This window comes from Schistocerca nitens, chromosome 10, assembly GCF_023898315.1.
Source record: "Schistocerca nitens isolate TAMUIC-IGC-003100 chromosome 10, iqSchNite1.1, whole genome shotgun sequence".
Taxonomy (NCBI): Eukaryota; Metazoa; Arthropoda; class Insecta; order Orthoptera; family Acrididae; genus Schistocerca; species Schistocerca nitens.
The window spans coordinates 51937699-51964197 of NC_064623.1; the positions used below are offsets into that span (position 1 = coordinate 51937699).

Below are 26499 nucleotides of genomic sequence, written 5' to 3' on the forward strand. Positions count from 1 at the left end.
GCAAGAATGGTCTAATGTCTGTATTTGTATCTTTGTATTCTATATATGTCAGCTGAAATTTTTCTTCTATATCTGTGTGTCACTTCGTGTTCTATTTGTGCTTGTTCTTGTGGCTGTCTTAATATTTCATTTTCCTCTGATTGTTTAATTGATTATTATTATTATTATTGTGGCTCTTTTCCTGGTAACTTTTAATCTTTGATTGGGTGAGTGCCTATTGTGTGTTGTTAAAGTACTGAATGTTGATTTTGCATTGCACACTGCCAGTAGTATCTTGCATGTACATCAGTTTAGTTATTTTGTTAATTCAAACATTGTATTCTGTAGACTGAATGTGAGGGAGGTCCTGCATGGCTCTGTAATTAATAACAAAATACATTATTGTAGGAATGCAGCTTTTCCAGATGTTCTCTGTAGATTACTTTGATAACTACTAATCATTTTTTTAAATGGTTAGGGGAGAAAACAACAAATTGTGATATAGAAAAGGAACATAGAGAAAGCTCTGAGCAGGTTGTAGGCACGCAAATGAAAATTGAAGGCTTAAGTTCACCTTTTGGATATGTTTTAATACAGAAACCTTTTGAATTTGTTTTAATACAGAAACCATTACTTTCCAGAAATTTTAGTCTCCTCTAATTGTACCACTCCACTGCATTTCATCCACTCCAACATACTTAGATGTTAGCTGAGTACTAATCGAGGTTGAATAACAACAGTTATTACGTACTACATGATAAAAGCTTATTTTTCATGAACATTGTCTCCCACTGCGCCAACAGGAATGCACAACACAGTATCTCAATGTCTTGTTTATTTAAAGAAAGGTAAATGTATGTTTTTCATTTAGTCTTGGAGTTAAAGATGTACAGAATTTTCTGCCTTTCCTCTCCAGGACAATTGGTAACATTTTTGCAATATTTAGTTAGTTTCAAGTTCCATGAATCCCTTGCACTATAAATTGTAATGTTGTACAAAGAGTCATTTTATATTTACATTGCACATTAATTTGCAAATGTGGCTGCACGCTGAATATTTGTCAGCATTGTGTGCTTTTTTTGTAGATGGGAATTAGTAATTCTTACCCACCACCTTTTTCACATTGCAATAATATAAGTTGTTCTACAGAATAGTAGGAGTTGTCAAGGAGCAACTTTTTCAGTTGGTTTTCAAGTTTTACTGTGCTGTCTGTCAGACATTCTTATATCACTGAGTAAGTTATCAAATATTTATCACAGCATTGTGCACACTCTTTTTTGAGCTAAAGACAAACTTAATGTGGAGTAACGAATGTCATTTTTCTTTCTGGTACTGTAATTATGTACATCATTGTTCCTTTTGAACTGCAGTGGATTATTTACAACAAACTTCAGTTTCATATGATAACATTGAATGAAAATATGCGAATGTTGAGCTACTGATCTGTCTGCCCCCAAGATTTGCAGTGATTCTAAGCACGAATGTGACTGAACTACTAAAAGATCTAAAATGTTCTTTTTCCATTTTAAATTCTCATCACTATGGACACCTAAGACTTTTGAAGTTTCCACTCTATTTATTATTTCCCCACCATGTGTTATACTTATCACTGCTATTCTACCCCTGTATGTGCAGAATTGAATACGTTGTGTCTTTTTAAAATTGACGTTGAGACCATTTACTGAAAACCAGTCAATGATATTTTGAAGAACACTGTTTACCATTTCTTCTGTTTCTGTATGTATGCTTGGATTGATTACAATTCTTGTGTCATCTGCAAAAAGAACTAATTCTGCTTGTTGCATATTAGACAAAAGATCATCTACACATATGAGGAACAATAGTGGGCCCTTGTTTGAACCTAGGGGAACCTGATATGTGATTTCTCCCCAGTCAAAATAATGTCCCTGGGCTACATTGGTTGAATGTCTAAATGCGGCTTTCTGCATTCTTTTGCTTACATATGACATTATCCGTCAGTTGGTTATACCATTAGTTTCACGTTGTTGTTGTCTTCCGTCCAAAGATTGGTTTGATGCAGCACTCCAAGCTGCTCTATCCTGCGCAAGCCTCATCATATCCGAGTAACTGCTGCAACTTACATCCTTCATCCTTCTGAATCTGCTTACTGTACAAATCTGTCCCCCCCCCCCCCCCTCTCTCTCTCTCTCTCTCTCTCTCTCTCTCTCTCTCTCTCTCTCTCTCTCTTTTTCTCTTCCAGTAGTAAATTGGTGATCCATTGACGTGTCAGAATGTGTTGTACCAACTAATCCCTTCTTCTTGTCAGATTGTGCCGATAATTTCTTTGTTTCCCAATGTTAGTCAGTACTTTCTCATAAAGCTCGTAAAATTTTAGTTTAGCTGTGAGAATACTGTGATCAACACGATTATATGCCTTATGTAGGTATCAGGACATACCAATTGGCACTATTTTGATATTTATAAAGGAACTTCACTATAACCATGAAAAGGTAACTTGTGCAGATTGTGTATCCTGTGCTTTAGTGATGTATACAGCTGCCCATTTAAGAGGAATAACTAAAGCTCTGCAGGAATGGAGCCTTGTAGTACCTGGTCATATTTGAAGGTAGCGTGTTGCGTATCACCGACAAACATTTATTCAAACAAAATTTAAGATAAGTAAGTTCACACAGAATCCTGGACAGCACAGCTAATTGAACGGTGATCAGCATAACGTTGAGGAACTAGGCATAACAAACTTCTGTAACTGAGCTCACTGTCTTTTACATCCTAGACTTTGTCATTTTCAATTGTGTGTAGGTAAAAGAACAAAAGAAATGAAATATGGAAGCTGAGTCCTGTATAGTCTTCAAAAATTGCATTGTCCTGTGGAAATAACAGAGTATAAAAACAATGATTGACTAATTAATTTTTACAACATGCAAATTTTCCACCTTCCCTATTTTTGTTCTTTCATGTGTGTGTATATGTAAATGAGAAACCATTCAAAATTTGGCAATCAATAATTTTTTCTTGAATAAAAACAGCAATGCAGAAAAAATGGATTCATTTAATCTTCACACATAAGATTAAACATTCAGAAACACATATCGCCAAAATATGGAATCATTCCAAGCAGTTCATAAATTAATGTAAATACTTCCATTGGTTTTCATTCTGACAAATGATGAGTGTCTACACATTAACTGTTGTAACTGCTTCATTGTAACTTACTGTTCCATCAAACTTGGTATTGTGCCATATCTTTCTGCAACGTGAATGATGGGAAACTGAAAGTAAGATAATTTCTAGTGCCAAAATCAGTTTGTGTTTAGTATTATTCTGGAAAACATTAAAAATTATATGTATTGAAATTGATGACATTCCAACTCAAAATCATTGGCTGTAGGAGCCCTATCTTTATCATTCAGGTACAACAACAAATTGCTGAAGGTGTTAGAGAGCTGTGAGATAAAATTAAACCACACTCCTCACTCTGCAGCAACAGGTCCTTCATCTGGATACATGCACAACACACAAAAATCCTTCTTGAAACCCAGGGTACAGGAAATGATTTGATAGCAATAACAGCCTTATGGCTGAGATTTGGATTCCAGGTTCTTCCAGTAATGAGCTGTATGGGACAGTAAGTTAGAGACAAGTTTTACTCAAAAGAAATACATTCACAGAAGCAAAAATGTAATTGATTATCTATAGCCATGGTAAGATTTCTTCAATTGAATTCACAAAATCACATAACTGTTTACTGTGTGTGTGTTTTTCTGTCTTGCACTGGAAGGTACAGTCTCGCTCATTCACTGGTTTTCAAGATCCTTACAACAGTAGGTAGCTACATGTTGATGCCACATTTCGAGACTTTCAGAAAATCTTCAGTACAGTTCCGCACTAAACAAAATACTTGCTTACAGAATATTTGAACAGATTCACTATTGGATTCGAGACTTCATCAGAATATTTACGAATGTCACATCCTCTGTGCTTCAAGGTCGTGTAGCTTCACTGTTACTATGAACAATATACAATGTGTTTGACTATCCCATGTACAAATGAAAGAGCTGAGTAAAGGACAATGGAACAAGTGAATAATCCTAATAACCATAGGTCTGCAAATGAATGGTTTCCGTGATACTGCCACATTTCGTACCATGGCAACGTACTGTCCATGTGTACCTTCATTTCCTGCACCATAAGCTAATAGAGTATTTGGGTGATTTTCTGTGTGGTGGAAGGATGAATATGTGGTACATGTGTGATGGTGTACTAGCATACTTTTCATGTTTCTGGTGTTACCAGTTGCGGCTCACCAGTACTGTGACGTCCTAGATCCTCCAACTTGAACCTGTTGGATTTTTTTGTATGGGGATGTTTAAAAGCTTTGGTGTATTCCAGCCCTGTCAATAGTGTCAATGCTTTGGGAATGCATTGTGGGTGATTATTGATGCATTTGGGGCACACCTGGGATTTTGGAACATGCACGGGCACTGATGAGGAGTCATGCTGTAGCCTGTCTTCACATGAGAACAGTGGCCATGAGGAACACTTGTTGTAATGTGTTTGTCCTCAAGTGCATATCTGCAGGTTGGATCATCAGGGACTCTGTTATAAGGTGTTGATGTAACATAACACGTCATGTCACGAAAACCATTGGTTTCCAACCTATGTATGTTAGGATTACTAGTGAACTAACTAGTGAATGTCCTAATCTCCTCCTCTTCCCCCTCCCCCACTTTCCCTCTCCCCCTCCCTTTGTCCTCCCCCTCCTCCCCCACCCTCCACCTCCTACCTCCATCTCTGTTCATCACCTTCCCTTTGCTCCCTGTAAGTCTCTTATCACACACTTTCCTTATCCATCACCTCTTCCCTCATCTCTTTGTACATATCCTCCTCTCTCTTCTTTACATCCATCTCCTCCTCCCCTCACTCTCTGACATTATTTATTATTATTGCAAATGCAACCTTGATTGGGAATGCAAATCGCAGTGAATGGGTAAATCGGTTGCCAAAATTAGTATACGTGGTATGAGGGAGACCTTACCAGCTGCTATATCTGTGAGAATAGTGACTTAATGACAGTATTTAGCTTGGTTTGAGTCTGCGAACAGGTGGGATCATAAAGTTAGCCATAACAACAACTTTTCTGTTTTCTTTAAAAAGGAAAAGAAAACCATGCATTTTCTTAACACAGCTTAATATATTCTTTCCCACAGCCAGTTTAATGGAAAATGTTTATTGTATAATGTGTGTCTATATCTCCAGTGGTTTAGTCAGTTGGTTGAGAAGGAATTCATCCAGCTGAATCTTTACTTGAATTTGTGTGAACTGAAACAGAACAATTTCAGTAAAATCATGAACTTATTGAAATGAAATAAATCAGAATTCATTGTTCTGGCTTTATAGAAGAACATAATGAGAAATTCTTATTCAGTTTGCCCCTAAATGATGTCTACGCTCTCTGACAGGCCCATTGGCTCGACAATCGTGTAGGTAGCCTGTACGGTGCGTACACCAACCAATATTTCAGTGCCTCACTGGTGGCATTTTTTCCAAAGAAATAAGCCACAAACTGAAATCATTTGAATGTTAGCAGCTCACCAAAGTACTACGAACTGACATCAATTCAATCTTTGCAGCACACCAAAGATATAATCGCCGCATATAATACACTGAAATATCACTTTCAATTGTATTTTTTCTCTCAAAATATCAATATTCAATGTGGAACTGGTTGTTGTTATGAAAATGTGTGACAGTGGAACTGTCAGAGTGTAGGCACATTTTTCATTGAGATTTTCATATAAAAATACCATCTAAATTTCCAAATCAGTCGAGCGTTTTGCTAGTGGTGATCTTTCGTACGTAACATGTATAACCCTATGGGGCTTGCAGATGATCAACACTTGATGCAAAGATTGACAGGTGAGACTTGGTATAACTTAATGTAATGTACATAATAGGTAAAAAGGTCCAATATTGTTTTGCTATATAATTGACAGCCAGTTGCTGTAATCATTAAATAATTAGGAGTAACTGTCTACAGAGATTTAAAGCAAAATGGCCATGTAACTGTCACTGGACGTGGGGGTAACAGATGCCAGACTTCGATTTATTGGAAGACTCCCAAGGATGAGCAATTCACTCACGAATGAGGGGGGGGGGGGGGGGAGAGAAGGAAAAAAAAACACTTTCAAAGAAGATATGCACACTTCTACGTGGGTTCATTTAGTCAACAGTGATAAAGCCTTGGAAAGATATTTTGCACCATAGAGAACCTTATTTAAAAATTCCAAGAAACTGTGTCCAAAAACAAATGGAGAACATACTACTTCTTCTGTGGGGCATTCGGAACCCATGTCTGGAAGTGTACCATTTCTGTTCTACAATAGTTTCAATTCAATGATATGAATATAATAGAGGGAAACATTCCACGTGGGAAAAATATATCTAAAAACAAAGATTATGTGACTTACCAAACAAAAGTGCTGGCAGGTCGATAGACACACAAACAAACGTCTGCTTGTGTCTGTGTATGTGCGGATGGATATGTGTGTGTGTGCGCAAGTGTATACCTGTCCTTTTTTCCCCCTAAGGTAAGTCTTTCCGCTCTCGGGATGGAATGACTCCTTACCCTCTCCCTTAAAACCGACATCCGTTCGTCTTTCCCTCTCCTTCCCTCTTTCCTGATGAAGCAACTGTCAGTTGCGAAAACTTGAATTTTGTGTGTATGTTTGTGTTTGTTTGTGTGTCTATCGACCTGCCAGCGCTTTTGTTTGGTAAGTCACATCATCTTTGTTTTTAGATATAGTTTCAATTCAGATGTTTAACTTATCCATTTTTGCTTGAGAAAGTGAATTTGGCATGACAGTCCAGTTATTAGGTAACAGTTCGAAAGGAAACATAATGACATTTCTATTTATCACTTAAGCACATTTGTTTGTAGTAACACTTTAGCATTGCTTATTTACATTACTCCAAAACAAAAAAGAACCCAGCATACTTTACGTACCCTTTGATACTGATGCATTATAACAGTGGTTCAATGTGGCGACCACCAGAGTTGCTACAGACATTATACCAATGAAGCATGTCCTGGAACACATTCTCCATCCCACCTGGCATCTCTTCAATTTCTAGTGCAGTCACCAGAACTCATGCCAGCAGATCTTCCTCTGTCTCTACAGGAGTCTCATAAATTAAACTTTACATATGACCCCCCACAATAAGTGGTCCATAGGAGCTAACCTGGTGATCACATGGTTGGACCATCTCAGCCTATACATCTTTCACTATATCATCTGCTGCAATGTCTCCGAACCCCATGTAAGAAGTGAGGTGGTGCACCATCGTGCTGAAACTACATTTCCTGATGGACATTCAGTGGCACAGCTTCCAAGAACCATGCTGTCAACCCTACTGCACACCAGGACAAGACATTTCTCTTTCCCTCAGCGGAGGTGTAGGAGCTACACATCTGAATTGAGAAATCACCATAGAACAAAAACGGTGCATTTCCGGATGTTGGTTCCTATTCAAAATATTATGTACTCACTCTCCTCTACAAGTCCTAGAAGTTTGGAACAGGAGTTTCCAAACGCCCTGTATATTATCTCGTATGACATATATCTCACATTATAAGTGCTGTTGAAAATAAAAATATAGAAATTCCAGTTCATATGGAAGGATGTTGACAGTATTCTGCCTGCATGCCATCTGCAAGCAATACAGAGTAGGAAGACAGGGAAGTGATTCTGGTAGAATATGTAGCCACCACCACACACTGTACCATGTCTTGCAGAGAACTGATGTAGGTGTCGTAAGTAACAAATTTTCTGTCTTCAAAAATGGAATAACAGTTTTGCAGTAAGCAATTGTAGTCACCAATGTGTGTTGTCTTCTTCTTGCTTGTCAAAAGTGACTATGCGTTGAACTTAATAACTTGAAGCTGCAGCTTGGTAGGTTCCAAGAGAATGGCTAACCATTTAGACAAAAATTTTATTTAATAGTCTGTGTGTATGAAAACTAAATATGCATAAATTAGTTTCCACATAAATTATAGTTAATTATTACTTCAAATTAATTCTGTATCAAGTACTGACACCAGAGATCAGAGTTCAGTCCTGTCATCACTGCCACGTGTAACATAACTTTTTCTTTGTGTCAGGATTCTCTCTTTTGTCTCCTACTTAAAAATAGATACAAAATTATTAAATTGGTTAATGAATAATGTAGTCCATGCCAGTGTGTTTCGAGGCTCATCGTTTATTTTGGCACATTTGTTACAAAAACATGAACAGATCTCGTTTCATCTGCTCAGCTTCACAAGTACCTGGAGAAGACAAGTACCATTTGCAGCTCACTCTTTCATTTAATTCAAGACAGCTGAAAGTGGTATGGTGGCAAACATAAAATTTCTCAAGTGAGTGCCTAGTTGATAATGACATCAAACCACAAACTGAAACACAGCAAGTTAATCTAGGGGGAGGTGTGATGTATTACAAGAGTTACAGTACAATGATCTGGCTTAAAACAGCTGGAAACTAATACACTGAGGTGACGTCATCCGGAGTAGTGCAGCAGCTCAAAGCCGTTGTAAGTCCCCTACAGAAATATTAAGCCGTGCTGCCTCTATAACTGTACATAACTATGAAAGCATTGCTGGTGCAGGATTTTGAGCATGAACTGACCTCTCAGTTATGTCCCATAAATGTTCAGTGTGGTTCATATTGGGCGATCTGGGTAGCCAAATCGTTTTCTTGAATTGTGCAGTATGTTCTTCAAACCAGTTGTGAACAGTCATGACCCCGTAACATGGCACATTGTCATCCATAAAAATTGAGTTGTCGTTAGGGAATATGATGTCCACGATAGCTGCAAATGGTCTCAGTTGGATCATAGGACCCGGTCCATTCCTCGTAAACACAGCCCACACCATTGTGGAGCCACCACCAGTTTGCACTGTGCCTTGTTGAAAACTCAGGTCCACGGCTTTGTAAGGTCTGCACCGCACTCAAACACTACCGTCAGCTCTTACCAACTGAAGCTGAGACTCATCTGACCAGGCCACAGTTTTCTAGTTGTTTGGGGTCCAACCACTACAATCACGAGCCCGGGAGAAGTGCTGCAGGTGATATCGTGCTGTTAGCAAAGGCACTTGTGTTAGTCGTCTCGTGCTGTAGCCCGGTAATGCCAGATTTCGCTGCACTTTCTAACAGATACATTCGTCATACATCTCACATTCATTTGTGCAGTTATTTCATGCAGTGTTCCTTGTATGTTAGCTCAGACAACACTACGCAAATGCCACTACCCTGTCATTAAGTTAAGGCCCTCAGCCACTGTGTTGTCCATGTTGAGAGGTAATGCCTAAAGTCTGGTATTCTCAGCACACTCGACACTGTGGATCTCGAAATATTAAATTCTCTAGCGATTTCCGAAATAAAATGTCCAATGTGTGTAGCTCCAGTTACCATTCCACATCTGGTAATTGCACATGTGTGGCCGTAATCATATTGGAAATCTTTCCTTATGAATCACAAGAGTACAAATGACAGCTCCGCCAATACACTGCCCTTTTATACCTTGTGTACACGGTACTACGACATATCTGTAAATGTGCATATCACTGTTCCATTATCTTAATCACTCAGCTTAGTGTATATTGCGGGATGGAGCACTATTTTGGCTAACTGCCTTGTTTTTCTATATAGTCATTTCCAGGAACAGAACTTTAGCATGCACTGCAAGGGCTAGTCATAAAGTTTTAGTTGTCAGGTCAAGAAAATAAAGCGTTGTTTGTCAGTACATGTCTACAGTCATGCCACAGCCTGTTGATAAAGTGGAGACAGGTAGCAACATTATTTTGTGGCTCTGGGAGAGGTGATAATTTAACTTTGTGTGTGTGTGTGTGTGTGTGTGTGTGTGTGTGTGTGTGTGTGTGTGTCCTATGCTGCGACGTCAGTTGGATGCTACTGCTGCTTCTGTGTGACAGGTACTGAACGAGAAGTTCAGTGGAGAGATGGAGGTGCAGCCACGCACGCTGTTTCCTGACCAGTACTTCAGCTGCCCAGCCCGTTGCCTGTCCTGTGAGCGGCGCTGTGAGGCCGGCATGGGGCATTCCAAAGAGGGCCGGCCCCACATGTCATCTGGCCGCTGCAGGTGCATAAAATCTATACTACTATATAAAGACAAGTCGTAGTTTAACGTTGTTAACAAAAATCTCAAAAAGTTCTTAACCAATTTACTAAAAGTGATTACATGATACTCTAATAAACGTTTATACGGACATAGGATACACTTTTTAATATACGTGGTATATAAATACATATATACTATATAAGGAGGTAAGGTTTTTAACAAAAGTCTCGGACAGTAGTTGACTGATTTCCTTCAGGTTTTCAAAAAAATACCCTAATAAACATTCAGACGGACATAGGTTACATATTGTGTCACAGTTTAACATTTCACTAAAAATCTCAGTTCTCCACCCATTTACTTCAAATTTTCACATGATACTCTAATAAACGTTCAAAATGTTCTTGCAAAAATCTGAAAATTCTTGACCAATTTGAAGTAAATTTTTACACAGTACTCTAAAAAACAATTGGGTGGACATAGGCTACATAATTTTAATGTATATATTATATAAATGTATACATAAAATATAAAAAAGAAATATTTTTAGCAAAAATGTTAAAAAGTTCTTGATCAATTTTCTTCAATTTGTTGCCATCTCTGCAATAAACATTCAGACGGACATGGGCTGTATATTTTTTTCAAACAAAAATATACAGGTTACTGCAAGAGAAAAATATTGTGCCATGAAACTGGGTGACTTAATTTTCTTTCTCACAGTCTGTTTTAACTAAAATATCAGGGAATTTAAGCCATTACACAAACTGTTTATCTTAAATATATTCTTTGTCCTTGTATACAATTTTAAACAAACTGTGTGTACACAACAGATTGCTGTTCACGTTATTACTCACAGCCAGTTTTAACAGAAAACAGGAAAAGTTGTATTTTTAGATTATCAGCTTGTGATTAGAATACTACTACTATGGAGTCTGGATCATCTGAAACTTTGTAATCCTATCAATTTACAGTTTAAAACTTCGCAGTACACTTGTCATTAAAGCAATTCTCCTCACAGACCCATCAATTGGAGATGTCTCTTTCATACTCCATATACAAATGAACACATCAGATTTACCCATTCATTTTAAGTTATTTCATTTTCCAATCGAAGTTTCCTTTAAAACACCAATAAACAAGGCTCGAAGTTAAGAGAGAGCGGGATGAGGAGGTAGACAGAGAGCGAGGGAGGAATAGATGAATAGAGGCAAGGGGGGGGGGGGGAGTAGGAGGAGAATGACAAAGATTGGGGGGAGGAGGTGATTAGTAAAGAAAGGGAAAGGGGGGGGGGGGGGAGGAGATGGACAGAGAGAGATGGGGGAAAAGTTAGATTAGGACATACATGCAATTCCCAATTGCTAAATATACACACATCAAAAAAAGTTTTGCATTACCCCAGTTCCCAGAACTCCTGGAGATAGACGTTGACTGTGGATATTGTATCACAGACACAGTCCCTTTGACTGTTCGGAGATGTCACTAAACCTGCCCAAAGGTGTAAACAACCATGCATGAGCAGCGCCCATTAGACGGAAGGGGTCCGACAGCCAATCAGTTCGTCATTGCACCAGGAAGGAGGTACACAGCTCATGTCTGTATTTCAACCCTGCCTACACGGTCAATACCGCAAATTCAATCACGCCCGCATTGTTACTTTATGCCAGGAAGGGCTCTCAATAAGGGAAGCGTCCAGGCATCTCGGAGTGAACCAAAGCGATGTTGTTCGGACATGGAGGAGATACAGAGAGACAGAAACTGTCGATGACATGCCTCGCTCAGGCCACCTGAGGGCTGCAACTGCAGTGGATGACCGCTACCTACGGATTTTGGCTCAGAGGAACCCTGACAGCAATGCCACCATGTTGAATAATGCTTTTCCTGCAGCCACAGGACATTGTGTTATGGCTCAAACTGTGTGCAATAGGCTGTGTGATGCGCCACTTCACTCACGACGTCCATGGTGAGGTCCATCTTTGCAACCACGACACCGTTCAGCGTGGTACAGATGGGCCCAACAACATGTCAAATGGACCGTTCAGGATTGGCATCATGTACTCTTCATCGATGAGTGTCACATGTGCCTTCAACCTGACAGTTGTCAGAGATGTGTTTGTAGGCAACCTGGTCAGGCTGAACACCTTAGACACACTGTCCAGAGCATGCACCAAGGTGGAGGTTCCCTGCTGTTTTGGGGTGGCATTATGTGGGGCCGACGTATGCTGCTGGTGGTCATGGAAGGCGCCATAACGGCTGTATGATATGTGAATGCCCTCCTCTGACTGATAGTGCAACCATATCAGCAGCATATTAGCGAGGCATTCGTCTTCATGGATGACAATTCACGCCCCCATCATTTACATCTTGTGAATGACTTCCTTCAGGATAACGGCATCGCCCGACTAGTGTGGCCAGCATGTTCTCCAGACATGGACTCTACTGAACATTCGTGGGATGCACTGAATAGGGCTGTTTATGGACAGTGTGACCCACCAACCACTCTGTGGAATCTACGCCGATGCCTTTGAGGAGTGGGACAATCTGGACCAACAGTGCCTTGATGAACTTTTGGATAGTACGCCATGATGAATACTGGCGTGCATCAATGCAAGAGGATGGTCTACTGGGTATTAGAGCTACCGGTGTGTACAGCAATCTGGACCACCACCTCTGAAGGTCTCGATGTACGGTGGTACAACATGCAATGTGTGGTTTTCATGAGCAACAAAAAGGGCGGAAATTATGTTTATGTTGATCTCTATTCCAGTTTCCTGTACAGGTTCTGGAACTCGTGGAACCAAGGTGATGCAAAACTTTTCTTGATCTGTGTAATTAGAGTAGTCTTGTAACCAAGGGCTTAAGTGGCTCATGCTTGTCTCAGCCTGTGCTTATTGTGTATCCTGTCGCTTCTTCTCCTTCTTCTTCTTGTCCCTTTGTGCCCACAATACCCAGCACCTTAGATGAACTGATTTATGTATTCTAATTTTTGCCTTCAAACGAAGTGGTCCAGTGGTAAAAAGCTAGACTCGTTTTTGACAGGATGCCATTTCAAATCCCCATCTGGACATGACTAGTTAGATTTTCTGTGATTACCCGGAATTGTTTTAAGTCAAATAGAACATGATTCTATATCTACATCTACATACATGCTACACAACCCACCATATAGTGCTGTGCGGAGAGTACCTTGTACCCCTACCAGTCATTTCCTTTCATGTTACACTTGCAAACGGAGCAAGTGAAAAAAAAGAGTTTCTATATGCATTAATTTCTTTAATTTTGACCTCACAGTGTCACTAAGCGAAACCTATGTTGGCTACAGTCAGCTGCAAATGTCGCATCTAGAAATTTTCTCAATAGTATTTTGCAAAAAGTACGTCGTTTCCCCTCCAGGGATTCCTGCTTGAGTTCGTGAAACATCTCCGTAATTATCATATGTTGATCAAACCTACCTGTAACAAACCTAGCAGCATACCTCTGAATTGCCCAGATGTCTCCCTTTAATCCAACCTGATGGGGATCCCAAATGCTTGACCAGTACTCAAGAATGCACCTCACTCGTCTTCTATCCATGGTCTCCTTTACAGATCAACCACACTTCTGTAAAATTATCTCAGTAAACTGAAGTCAATTATTCACATTCCCTACTACAGTCGTTTAAGTGCTTGTTCCATGTCACATCACTTTTCAGCATTATGCTTAGATATTTTGTGACTGTGTCAAGTAGCACACCACTAATATTGTATTCAACTTTACAGGGTTGTTTGTCCTACTCATTTGCATAAACTTAAAATTTTCTGAATTTAAAGCAAGCTGCCATTCACCACACCAAGTAGAAATACTGTCTAGGCCATCCTTATCCTCCTACAGTGACCCAACAATGATACTTTGTCGTTTACTACAGTGTCATTAGCAAACACACATTGCTGCTCACCCTGTCCTTCAGATCATTTATGTCTGTGGAGAACAAGAATAGTGCTATCACACGTCATTTAGATACTCGTGATGATACCCTTGTCTCTGAAGAACACTTGCTGTCAAGGATGTTGTGCAGAGTCCCTTGAAACGGCACAGCCAGTGTCCTTCCCCAGTTGTAGCTTGTGCTCTGTCTTTTAATGATTTCATCATTGATGAGATGTTCATCCCAATTTTCCTTCCTTCCTTCCTTTCATTCATTTTCCAATTTTTGCGAGTTCCTAGAAGTTTGTTTCTTATGCTTCTCTTCGCATCAACAAATTAACCTTTCCTCGACGCAAGAATCTCTGTCTGACCATTCCGTTTCAGGGTTTCTGTGTTTTCCACTAAATCACTTGAGATTCCTCTGACACAGCCTCAGCCGATATGCTTTGTGTTCCTTATCTGTTAGGGCTAGTGCTATCCATCAATGCCCTTGAGTTGGTAAACTCCAACCACATTTTCCTTCCTCTTTCTTCCTGTATACCTGGCTGTCCCAAAACAAGTGCCAACATGCACACAACCAGGCACCTGCAAGCAATTGTGCCAAACAAACATTTCTAGCTTACAAACATAGCAGCCATTAGCTGAGTGTGTAGCACAGAAGTCTTCTAATAATGTAGTTGCTGGTTTATCGCTTGTAGTGACACTTTTTTTCTTTTTACTGTTATTTAAGTTCTATATTCATTATCAAATACAGATGTGCAAATGCCTTATTGTTAAAAGAAAAAAAATAGATGCATCAATAATACTACGCTTTTTCCTTTACTATTCAAGTGAACTCCATGTCTGGTAAAACAGCCTCTATCAAGAGAGCGGACATCTGTTAATATAACATTAGTGAACATCTTACATGTGTTTTTAAGTTTTTAATTCATTCTATGAATTTTGTTGTTTATGGGTTTACAGGTCATGTCTGTAGCAAAAGTTTAAGAGTATGATATTTGTATTAGAAGTAATAGATGTCTCAAGAGCTGTTCAAATATGTTTGCAGCTATATTTTTGGAAATGTCATTTGCTCCAGCACAAATCATTACCTTACCCTGTTTAGTATAATCATTTTTCATGATATTTCTCATCACTTGTTTCATATCAGCACCTGGCCTAATCGTACTTGTCACTGCCAATGTGTTACTAATGCTTCTAAGTTCTTGAAGAAGTCCTTTCATGTGGTTGTCTCCATATACATTGATTTTTGTTGCTATCTTCCCAGTGAATAGTTTATATATATTTACACTTTTTGCATGTGTTTTTGGGTCATTTTTCGTAGAGATATTTGTAGTATCAGTAACGGTATTGCTCATTTGTCACGTTTTCATTCTGTCGTTCACTTCTAGTGGAGGGAAAGCACTTTTATCATTGTTCATTTCGCTGCATTTTTCTTTGAGCCCGAGAGCAGCAGATTTGTTCCTGACACTCAATACGTTTGCACTTTCGGTTTTATTTCGCCCAACATATAGTGAGGAATATTTGTAGGTCGGCACCGTGTGTAACTGTGTACATCCGAATTGCTCAAATGACAACAATCCTTAAGAGGCAATTGCTTCTCTAAATTTGTACATTTTTCACTCATTGTATTTCACTCATTGTATTTATTTTTAAGGAGTTGACTTCATTTTGCAGTCTTTTTACTAACTTGTCATTGTCCCTCAAAACTGTTTTAATTTCTCGTTGGCATGTTTTTGTAATGAGCTCTTGACATGACCACACAAACTTGTTTGTTTCAAATTTTATAGACACCTTAGAGCGCGTCTCATGAAACCAAAAGCCACATACAGAGCACCAAATGCCTTTTACAACATTTTTTACCTGCATTTTACACTTATTATCCATAACAATTCCATTTCTTTTAGGTCTTTCTTGTTACAACAATAATGTGCGCCATCTTCTTCACCTGCACGAATCCACTATATTATAGGTGTGTCTCTTGCTTCAAAGCTTTTAGGTAGTGATGTTAGGTGATTGTGTAGACCTTGGAGAGACTGCATATCGATCACAGTACCATATAAGGAAGCTAGTAAAATGAGACATGCCGTGTCTGATCTGAAGAATCCAGAAACTCCTATGTAACGCAGAATTGACCGTTAGGTGTTACAAGAGGTTCACCGCCAGTATGAAAAGATGCGAGGAATATTCTTTGTCAGTAGAAAATCCAGGATGGAATAATGACAATATTGTGAAAACCTTAAATTGCTAGTCACCATGAAGTACAGATATTGAGTCACAGACAGGCACAACAAAAAGACTGCTACACAAGTAAGCTTTCGCCTGAAAAGCCTTTTGAATTAGACAAAACACACACACACACACACACACACACACACACACATATACATTTTCCACATCCTACACACGCATATGCTACCCTGCCTCTTCATCTCCAAGTAACTACTGCAGCCTACATCCTTCTGAATCTGCTTAGTGTATTCATCTCTTGGTCTCCCTCTATGAATTTTACCTTCCACACTTCCCTCAAATACTAAATTGGTGATCTCTCGATGCCTCAGAATGTGTCCTACCAACCGATTCCTTCTTTTAGTCAGGTTGTGCCACAAAGTCCTCTTCTCCCCAGTTCCATTCAATGCCTCCTCATTAGTTACATGCAGGGTGTATACGACCTGGGACAACCGGGAGATGCGGGAAAAACCCGGGAAATTTTTCATCCGGGAGAAAACCGGGAAAAACCCGGGATATTTTTAGAATTTTGGGAATTTTTCATTGTCTTAGTTTTCAGTTAAATTTTTGTAATTTTGACTGGTAAGAACCGATACTCTAACAAAGGATATTACTGTATCCCGTTACTGCAGAATAATACTTCAACAATAAAACATAAATGAGAGAAAAAATGAAAATAACTTAAATTGCAAAGGAAATGCGCCATATGCAACGACGACACACAGTGCTCATGCAAATGTCTGCCAATTGAAATTGTGTCAAAGGCTTTAGGAAGATTATGCAGTGCTTCATAACAACAAATTGCCTCCAACGAGCGTGAAGTCATAACTGTTTACAGTCGATTTGTTTTAGCAGTTACACGCGGGCTCATGCGCATGCGCAGTTGAGTCATGTTTGAGTAGTGAATTCTCCCGCTTCTGGCAACAGGAATGTGGCTGTTGGCTGTGCAAGCAGTTGCAGCAAGCAGATAGATGCTACCGGGAAAAGGGGGCGCCAAATTCATATTCTTGAGGAAAAAAACTTGTTTCACAAAGCACCTAGCGTCCAGCGCATGTTTGTCTACCGATTATTCATATGAATTTGAAACACTTCCCTGTTGGTTTTTGAACATTTTTGAACACATTTTAAGTTATTTCTGAATGAATCATAAGTTGACTTTTGAATGCATACATAGTGGACGTGATGTCTCTGTCATGAGAATCCTCGTCGCATCTAGAAATAAACTTTGCGCAGACAAAAGGGGACAAGACTATACGAGCTGAGGGAGTAAAGCCGATCAGATGAATGCCAATCGCTGTCTGATTATGTGGTTGATTGGGTTTGCGAATGATAAGCATTGTTATAATTGCTAGGGAAATCCATAGATTCAGACCATCAGAATGGATATAAACAACTGACTGGAATAACAGGTGAGAAAGATTATGTGTTATCTTCTCGGTGTATCCAAGAAAATGAAATTTTGACAGAACATTTTTGGCCAAATCGCTACACTAGTAAGGACCAGTAGTACAGTCCCTGGTTAGGAGCCGCGTAAGTTCTATTCTGGAAGTAAGCGGAAAACGTGTTGCTCTAACACGTAATAATGCTTAACCGGAAAATAATCGCGGGGCAACTAAACCTGTGATTCTGGCAAGGTTAGTGAAGTTAATCGGCGAACAAATTTTAACAGTGGCAGCAGTAGCTACAGAATTGGTGATGACAAAATTGTTTGTTAGAACGAGGAAGGAGAAGAAACTGGGACATCACACAAATTATGGAAGAATAAGACGATCCCAAATTTATATAAAAATTTTGCAATACTACTTTTGGATCTCATGCTTGAGAAGCTGGTGCGTATGAATGAAATGTGAAACTATTTCCTAACAAAGCTCTTTGCTTGTAGTAGGCCTAATAGGCATTTGATATTGGTACTTATTGGATTATATTCTGTCATGTTATAAAAATGGCCATTTGTGTCAAAACAGTCTCGTTTATTTGGTGTGTTACAAAATTGCTGCCATATTAGAAAGGCCTATTTTGTTTTTATCTACCAGACAGTGACAAAAGAGACGTAATCAGATCGAGAAACCACACCAGTCTAGGGTATTATTTGTATTAACAGCTTTTTCAGTATTAGATGACGACATTTCAATTTTTCATGCAGCAAAACGTTTGACGAACTTTGATCAGGTAGTAGATTCTTTCGCAGAAAGGAAAGCACGCCATGTAAAGCTGTAGCAAGATCAGAGAGTAAAAAATGCTAGGAGCTAAAGTTTGAAGAAATGTGTAATTTCTTGCTTATCTCTTGTCAGTATTGGTTTTGTATATGCTATATTTAATTTTATGTCACACAAAACCGCAAGTTATTAACTAATAGGCAATAAAGAGTTCAGGTTTTCTGAAGAGTTCTTGTTCTCTCGATTCCAAATAATCCCATCTGTTATTAATTGCGAGATTTTTTTAAAGAGGGGCAGGCTGTCAAACCGGCCAACTGGGAGTAGGAGAGGCACCACAGGACATTTCAATTTCCACTCTCCTGAATATACTTTGGACGTGCGGTAGAAAAATGCTTTATGAAGAGGCGTGGCACTGCACTTTGGCATACTTAAGACCAAATAACATGTCTTATATTTCCTCGAACACGTATGTTTTATGTTTCAGACTCTTCAGAAAGATGTGCACTACAAGATGAACATATTTCGAAAATTCCTCTTTTTTTTTTTTTGACCCAGTTCGCAAACATCGTAGATTCAGGACTGATGCGCAGAGCAGTCGGAGTTATAGTGGGTAGTCTCCACGTGACCCGTGTTTACATTTTGTGATTTTGCTGTTTCCCCTTCGTTTACTCTCACGTCAAATGAAAACAAAACGGATATCTGTGGCCGGGAGCTATCAAGTGAATTAAAACACATCACATAATTACGGAAGGGTGAAGTATGTCATTAGTTTCAGATTTTATTTTATTTCCACCTTTCTGACAGTCAAGCATTAATTGCCTTGTGGAATAATGAAGTTATTTTTGTCTGTTTGCTAAAGAAATTTGACTTTTGTTAACCTTTTCCGCAGAGGCAGTCAATATATTTGAAACAAAATGTTTAATTCCACAGCACTGGCTACTTTCAACTGTTCGCTGCATTTCAAGTGCACATTTTCATTTTCTAGCACGTATGGCATTATGCCATAATAAAGAACCAAACATGATATAATACAGTATTGGTGCACCAAGGAAATTTACATCCAAAAAACCACACTGAAAAGCTTAATATCAGGTCGAGGTTTACTTCATATGAATCTGGACATACGAATGTGCCCTTTAAGTATGCACTTTAAATGTGCACATTTTAATACGGTTCACGAAATTCCGATGCTCTTGCAGTATCCTCTGATGCCTTCTTTCTTTTATGACATAATTTATTATCTTTCAATGTTTTACACGTACGTACATACGGGCTACCTACGTCATGGTAGCTACCCAAGTGTGGTGTCGCCTGTTATCTGCGCTCTCTGGCAACTGCTGAAACGAACCTATTTCTAACAGGTCGCGGGAAAATATTGCGAATGGTGGTTTGAAAAGCATTACTTTCAAAGTAAATATCCTTTCACGGAAGTTGAGCTATGTGCAAAAATGTACCATGAATTTATTAAATCACAGAGCATTTGACTCTCATTTAAAAATCAACTCTTTGATGACAAGCCATTTAGAAGAATTTCGAACCCTGGAAATCAGACATTTATGTCATTATTAAAAATTTTGCTGGCACATTTGTGTGATGTATGTTAAAGTGTAACACGCGCAAAAAAAATCAACAGTATGTGCGAAAGCTTAGCTTCTCTTGCAGCTTGAGACCAATATTATATGTGAAAGCTTTGCTTTTCTTGTAGGAACACTATGTATATTAATTTAAACTATTAACTTTCCCTGTTTGTGTGTTCATGCTACTTAACAGTGATGTTGCTGTTGGCTGACTACATCACGTGTCCTAGGCTCTGAATATCCGCTGTCATCAGCTGGCGAGATCACATGTCATGAGCTACGAACGGCTTACAAAAGCGCATCGAAATCTCGATTTCAATGATTCAGAAAGTAACATGCGGTGTTTGGTGGAATTCCAATGTATGCTTTCATAATACGAAAATATGCGGTGTACATGTTGCTGCACATCAAAGATATTTCCAAAACGTGTCTTTTTCTCTGAGTTTCGCTTTTTAAAGTGCCGGGAAATTGTACGCCCGTGTATAAAACCATAACCATTCAAAGGATTGATAAGGGAAAATATACTGTCACCCGGGAGAAAGTGTATTTTTAACCAGGAAATCCGGGAAAAATCTGGGAATTTTTTTTCCTTGTCCACGTATACACCGTGTACATGATCTACCCATATAATCTTCAGCATTCTTCTGTAGCACCACATTCCGAAAGTTTCTACTCTCTTCCTGTCTAAACTATTTATCGTCCATGTTTCACTTCCGTGCATGGCTACACTCCATGCGAATACTTGCAGAAAAATTTCAAGCTTAAAGTCGGATAATAAATGATTAAAGAAATTTTTTATGTGATATAATAACAATTTTACAATTTTCTGTCCCCCCACCCCTTTTTTTTCTATTACTTGTATTGTGAAATCTTTCATCTTGCCAAATTTAACCCTTTAATGAACAAGTTTGTGAGCGTCAAAATATATGATGTAAATGGTCGTACCATTTGATTGCTTTGATTTAGAAGTGTAATATTTTTACAACACCAAAGGGCTGTTGGCCTCAGCCCGTGGCATACATTTCAACTTCATATGTCTACCCGTTCCAGAGAGAAAACAGATGTACAGACAGACAGTGTGATAATTTGTTTCGTATGATATAAATACAAATTAACAATTTTCAGATTTTTTTCCTTCGGTTGCAATGTGAAATGTTGCTTCGTATGAAATTAACAATTCTCGGTCGACAAGAAGTAACGTGTATGTTTTGATGACTCAGTTTTTGAATATCAAAATGTGTGACATAAGTGGCCGTGTATTTTGACTGCATTGACAGAGATGCTTCAGTTTTTTACTTAACCAAATATACTAATATGCGACATAAAATTTAGCTCGATGCGTGCACTCGTTCCTGAAAAAAAGGGTTTTGGACAGGCAGATAGACAGACAGACAGCCAAACAGACAAAAGGGGACAATAAAGTGATTCTATAAGGTTCCATTTTTACTGATCAAGGTATGGAACCCTAAAATGACCTGAAATCAGTGGACGGGATCACTAGTGAGTTCCAGAGTCGTACCGGCGGGCCAGTTAGCACGAAGACTGCACATAGGGCGTCGAGTAGAATAATTGAACAGGTCCTCATAAGCCACTTGTTTCTGTAGTTTGCTGAGCACTGCTTGAGGAGATATGAAGATTGATGTCACTGGGCAGTGGCTGACTGGGAATGAGTGGTGACTCACAGTATACCCTGTGGCAACCCAATGGAAGGGTTTGGGTTTGGGGATGTATGAACAATGTTGCATACCGTCACATGTAATCCCAGTAGTGAAGTATAGAAGAGACAGTTTTATGGTACAGGACTGTTTTTTTATGGTTAAGGTGCTATCCTTTTATTGTGCTTAAGAAAACTGTAAATGCAGAAGGATGTCAATACTTTTTTCAACACTGTGTACTGCATGCAGTAGAGAAACAGTTAGGAGTTGTTGATTGATTGTGTCAGCGTGACAGTGCTCCCTGTCAGAAAGCAGCATCTGTGAGACAGCTACTTGTGGACAATAGCATTCCTGAAATGGACTGGCCTGCCCGAGAACTTGACCCGAACCCAATGGAACACTGTTAAGATGAATTTCAACACGGGCTTCCCAGCATACAAATCACACTACCACCTGTCACTTCAGCTCTTGGGGATGAACAGAGTGCCATTCTTCCACACACATTCAGACACTTTGTCCAAAGTGTCGTTGGCAGAATTCGAGTTAACAGAAAGGCAGAGGAGAATGTACCCCTTATTAATGTCCACTAATAGTTGTCCGGTAGTGTGTGTCGAACAAATTCCCGTGTGCTCTCATTCTGCCATTCTCCCTGATTTAACCACAACTAGCATAACAACGCCTTTACCTATATAACAGGAATTTGGTGTTAACTTAGTCATTTGTCATTTTCGCTCTCCACCTCATCTTGCCTTTTTTTCTATCAGCTCCCTTTCTTTGTACTATTTATTACATTAACCTTCCTATTTATTATTTCTCTCACTCTTTTAATGTCTTTTCACTTCTCATTTTGAAACTTTTATCTCTGAACTGATGCTGTAGCAGTGCTTTCCAGTCATTTTGAACTCCTGTTTGATACCTTTTCCTTTATGTTTTATCTTCTCTCACCCTCGCAACATGTACATGTACGTCCTGTTGAACCTAGAGTCTGTGCGACCTGTTACCCGCACTTCTCCTTTCTAACTTTCCCTGACAAATTCCTCTTTCCTCAGTAAAGAAGGTACATTTAGTTTGAAATGCTAGAGTTCACATTTTCTTCTTTAATGTATCTTTTAGCAGTACTAGGAATTGTGCCATTTGAGGATAACTATGGATCAGTATTTGTGTCTGTAAATTTAATAACTTTCTCAGTTGAATTTTTTGTTTGATGCATCATAACTTACTTCCTATGAGGAAATATTTCCAGTGAATATACCTTCATTCTTTTTCTTGTGTGTAAAAATGTTGTTGACGATGGAAAATTAAAAAGTATGACATGTATGTGCAAAGTGAGGAAATGGTGTAACTTTTATTTGGCTGTGTTGCAGATTTCAGCACCAGTATGAGAACTGCCAGTACATCTGCAAGATATGCTATGGCAATGGGATGGAAGTTATTGTGACCCCCTGCCTCACATCTACATCGGACACATCGTGGTTTGGATTAGCAAAATACGCATGGTCTGGGTACGGCACTTTCATTAATCGCCTTGGTATCAAATCTCTCTCTCTCTCTCTCTCTCTCTCTCTCTCGCTCTCTCTCTCTCCAGTCCATTGCTGTATACAACAGTACTCATATAACAGAAGCTGTTGAGACTGAGTACTCAGGTACATGGTTTAAACATTTCTACCATGGTGCATTTTTTAAAAAATGTATTAGTGTTGTTTTGTCACTCTATATATAATGTAATATCTTGTACAATCTCAGGTCACTCTCTGAGTACATTTCATTCTTTTATTGTGGTAGATTCAGTAAATAGCAATGTATCATGAAAATAGTTGATTTTTTCCAGTAAATTAAATAAATTGTGCCTGCATCTAGTTAAGTATATTTCAGAGGTCAGGCACTTTGTTGATAGTTATGCATAGAGCTGACAGGTGATGCTGTGTGTTGACAGGTATGTGATAGAATGCCCAAATTGTGGAGAGATCTACAGGAGCAGGCAGTTCTGGTATGGAAACAAGAATCCGGAGGATGCGGCAGTTCGCACAGAGATACGGCACGTGTGGCCTGGGGTGAGTTGCCTTTTCAGGTATTGCTGTGTAGGTTTCTGTGAGGGAGGAGAAAGATAGCAGGAGTAGATAAATTGTTTTGATGGCATTGAGTCATCATTTCTGAGGAAAACTGATGGAACCCACATTGGCAGGTAGTATAAGCCTGTGTAACAATATGGGTGTTGCTCTGTTACAATATTAAGTGTTGTGTATACCCATATATCGTTCATTATAAACTGAAAATTGGGAGGTTATATGTTCTTTAATGCCCGATCGTAACACAACACACAGTCAGTCAACATTTAATGGATCGCAGGCTGTCTGCACAGCAGAAGGTCATAGCAGAAGGTGCTAACTACATAGGCAGCAGGGCAAGTATCAAATAACACACCATAAATTCAGAAATGTATTTGAGTGTATTCTGACAACACTTAAACGAAAAAAATTACTGTTACATTAGACACTCGTACATGAGGGGCTGTTGCAAATTATTGATCGTTCATTATTGAACATGTATGATCTTAATATTTTGTGATCTAGTAACAAAATGAACATTATAATTTCTGGACACACACTGTTAAAATGTTTCAGTGCTAGGCACAGTTCAGTCTGCTAATTTTATTGAAGATTCTCAATATACCGTCACACATCTTGATTATGATTCATGATTGAGTACACATTACCACTGCACAAGACAGTACTTTTGAAGTATTATTGTTATTGATTTCACGTGCCAGCAAAACATAAAATTAGGAGAACCATCACAATGGTTCACTATTCAATCCAACAATGTCTCATTACAGACTTGGACTTCACATGACAGTCAGGAACATCGGCAACAAGGCCCAGCTTCAGTTACTGTGCCTCATGCAGAAATAGTTGGCGGCAGCATGCTGAATTAAATGTTCAAATGCTGAGCAAGGTGGAATGTCTGTACACTTGCAAGCTCGAAGGCAGATGAAACTCAGGACTGTGTATTCATGAATTGTGGCAGAGATTTCTAACTATGGATTCACCATCCAGAAATGCATTTATGCATTGAAAGTTATATGACCATTTACATCTCAACTTACCGGCAACTTTTTAAAAAAATTAGCTTCTCTTAAAGTACAGTTAGAGACGAATCTAAGAGACTTACTAGTGGCCAACCCCTCCTGATTCATTAACGATTTTCGTAGGTGTGCCAACTGCTATATGTCTTCCAAACAATTCCACATAACATGTGTTACACGACCTGCTTCCTGTACAGGAGCAGCTATGAAAGTTTTGAGGATGTAGAACAAAACCTGGAACACACTCTAACAACTGTGTCAGAATCCTGTCGGGAAGTTTCCCTTAAACCAACTCCCTGAAAGGCACAAGTCAGCACCTATATCCTGGACCTGTCAGTGTTACACACACTTCAGTGCAAGAAGACCTGTCATAAAGTAGCAGCAGGACACGGCATGCTGAGAAAATTGGCAACAATATGTGGAGAGCTTGTAACCTCCCCCTCACTTATCGACCTTAATGACAGTGAAAAATTAAACCGCGTGCATCTAATGGAAATTTGGGAAAAGCAATCTTCACCAAAGCTAATCTGTCGGTAAAGAGGGAGGAAAGGGTTACATCTAAATGAAAGGTAATATGCAAATGAAATTGATGGAAATTAACTTTGAAAAGGGGTAAAGTTAATAAGGAAAGTAAATGCGCGGTCGTTACGTTAACATTTAACTGGCGTTATTTAGATATTTGAGATTTGGCAAAAATTACGGTCACCAGTCCTATGGACAACTACTATAATAACTGCAAAAGAAAGGTTATTGCACATATAATTAGCACTAAAAGCGTTGCAACTGAAGGTTGACACATATTGTGTGAAAACTGAATGTTTGTTAGAAGTAATAAATTTCACTACACTCTGACTTAATTTAGCAAAAGAATTAATAAAACTGGAAAATTGAAAGTTAATTTAGTGACTGAAATTAATATTGTTTCTGAAGCACTACGAAATTCAATAAAATAAGGTTAGTCTTGGACTACCTCAACAATTGTTTCAAAAGCTACTTGAATCTACGCAATTTAGAAATAAGAGATTTAACTTTGAACTTTAATTAAATGATTCTGAACAATTAACAATAGTAAAATTTAGTACGTACCAAGCTGAGCTGCAGTCACAGGTAAGCTAAAATGTGGTAACAAAACTCGCACTCTTAATTTGTGCTTGTGTAATCTAAATATTGTAGCCAGCTATGAATACCTTAACTGAACTTTGAAATTAAAGCAGTGAAATGGAATGATATTACTTTAATGCTGGCGTTTGAATTTCAACGACACTCGGGTTTATTTCGGAAAAGGAAGGTACCCTGCTTGGTAATGCAATTGGGACAATGAGCAACAAAGGTTCATGTTAAGTTGCTGTATTTTGCTCATGGAATAGTTTGAAAAGCTGAGGTCTGCCATACAGTTCTAAAACTTTACGTGCTTTTAGTCTTTCTTGTTGGTTGATTGAAGGTTTGAAGTCGTCGGTCGAGGAGGTGGCGTCAGTCACTCATTGTCGGCCGTCGCTGTTGCAGAAGCTGGATGTTGGCACGCCTTCTTCTCGACACGGTCACCAGGTGAAACAGGCTCTTGATGTGTGCCAGCTAACGCTTCCCGTCCGCGACACCGTGTCAGAAACTATCATAGCAAGTCGAGCACAATTACATGCTGCCAAACCCCGAAGGCGCGGCAACTCGCGGGAGCCACACAACACACCTGCTCCACCGCCCTACTACAGCCAGACTCTGCTCTGCCTGCACTCCACGCGGCAGAGTTAACCCTACCAAAGATCCTAAACACTTTGGTTCTCCACACGACCTATCGATGTAATCGTTCGATAGCATAG

At 39.1% G+C, this 26499-nt stretch overlaps 1 protein-coding gene across 1 annotated transcript in view; it reads left to right on the forward strand.

Moving 5' to 3' along the window:
- The window catches only part of LOC126210346 (zinc finger FYVE domain-containing protein 1-like), a 104412-nt gene that overhangs the window by 20495 nt on the left and 57418 nt on the right, over positions 1–26499 (forward strand). The window contains exons 5-7 of the mRNA XM_049939561.1: positions 9947–10113; positions 22968–23105; positions 23537–23654. Coding sequence (XP_049795518.1) covers positions 9947–10113; positions 22968–23105; positions 23537–23654 — 423 coding nt within the window. The remainder of the gene's footprint in view (positions 1–9946; positions 10114–22967; positions 23106–23536; positions 23655–26499) is intronic.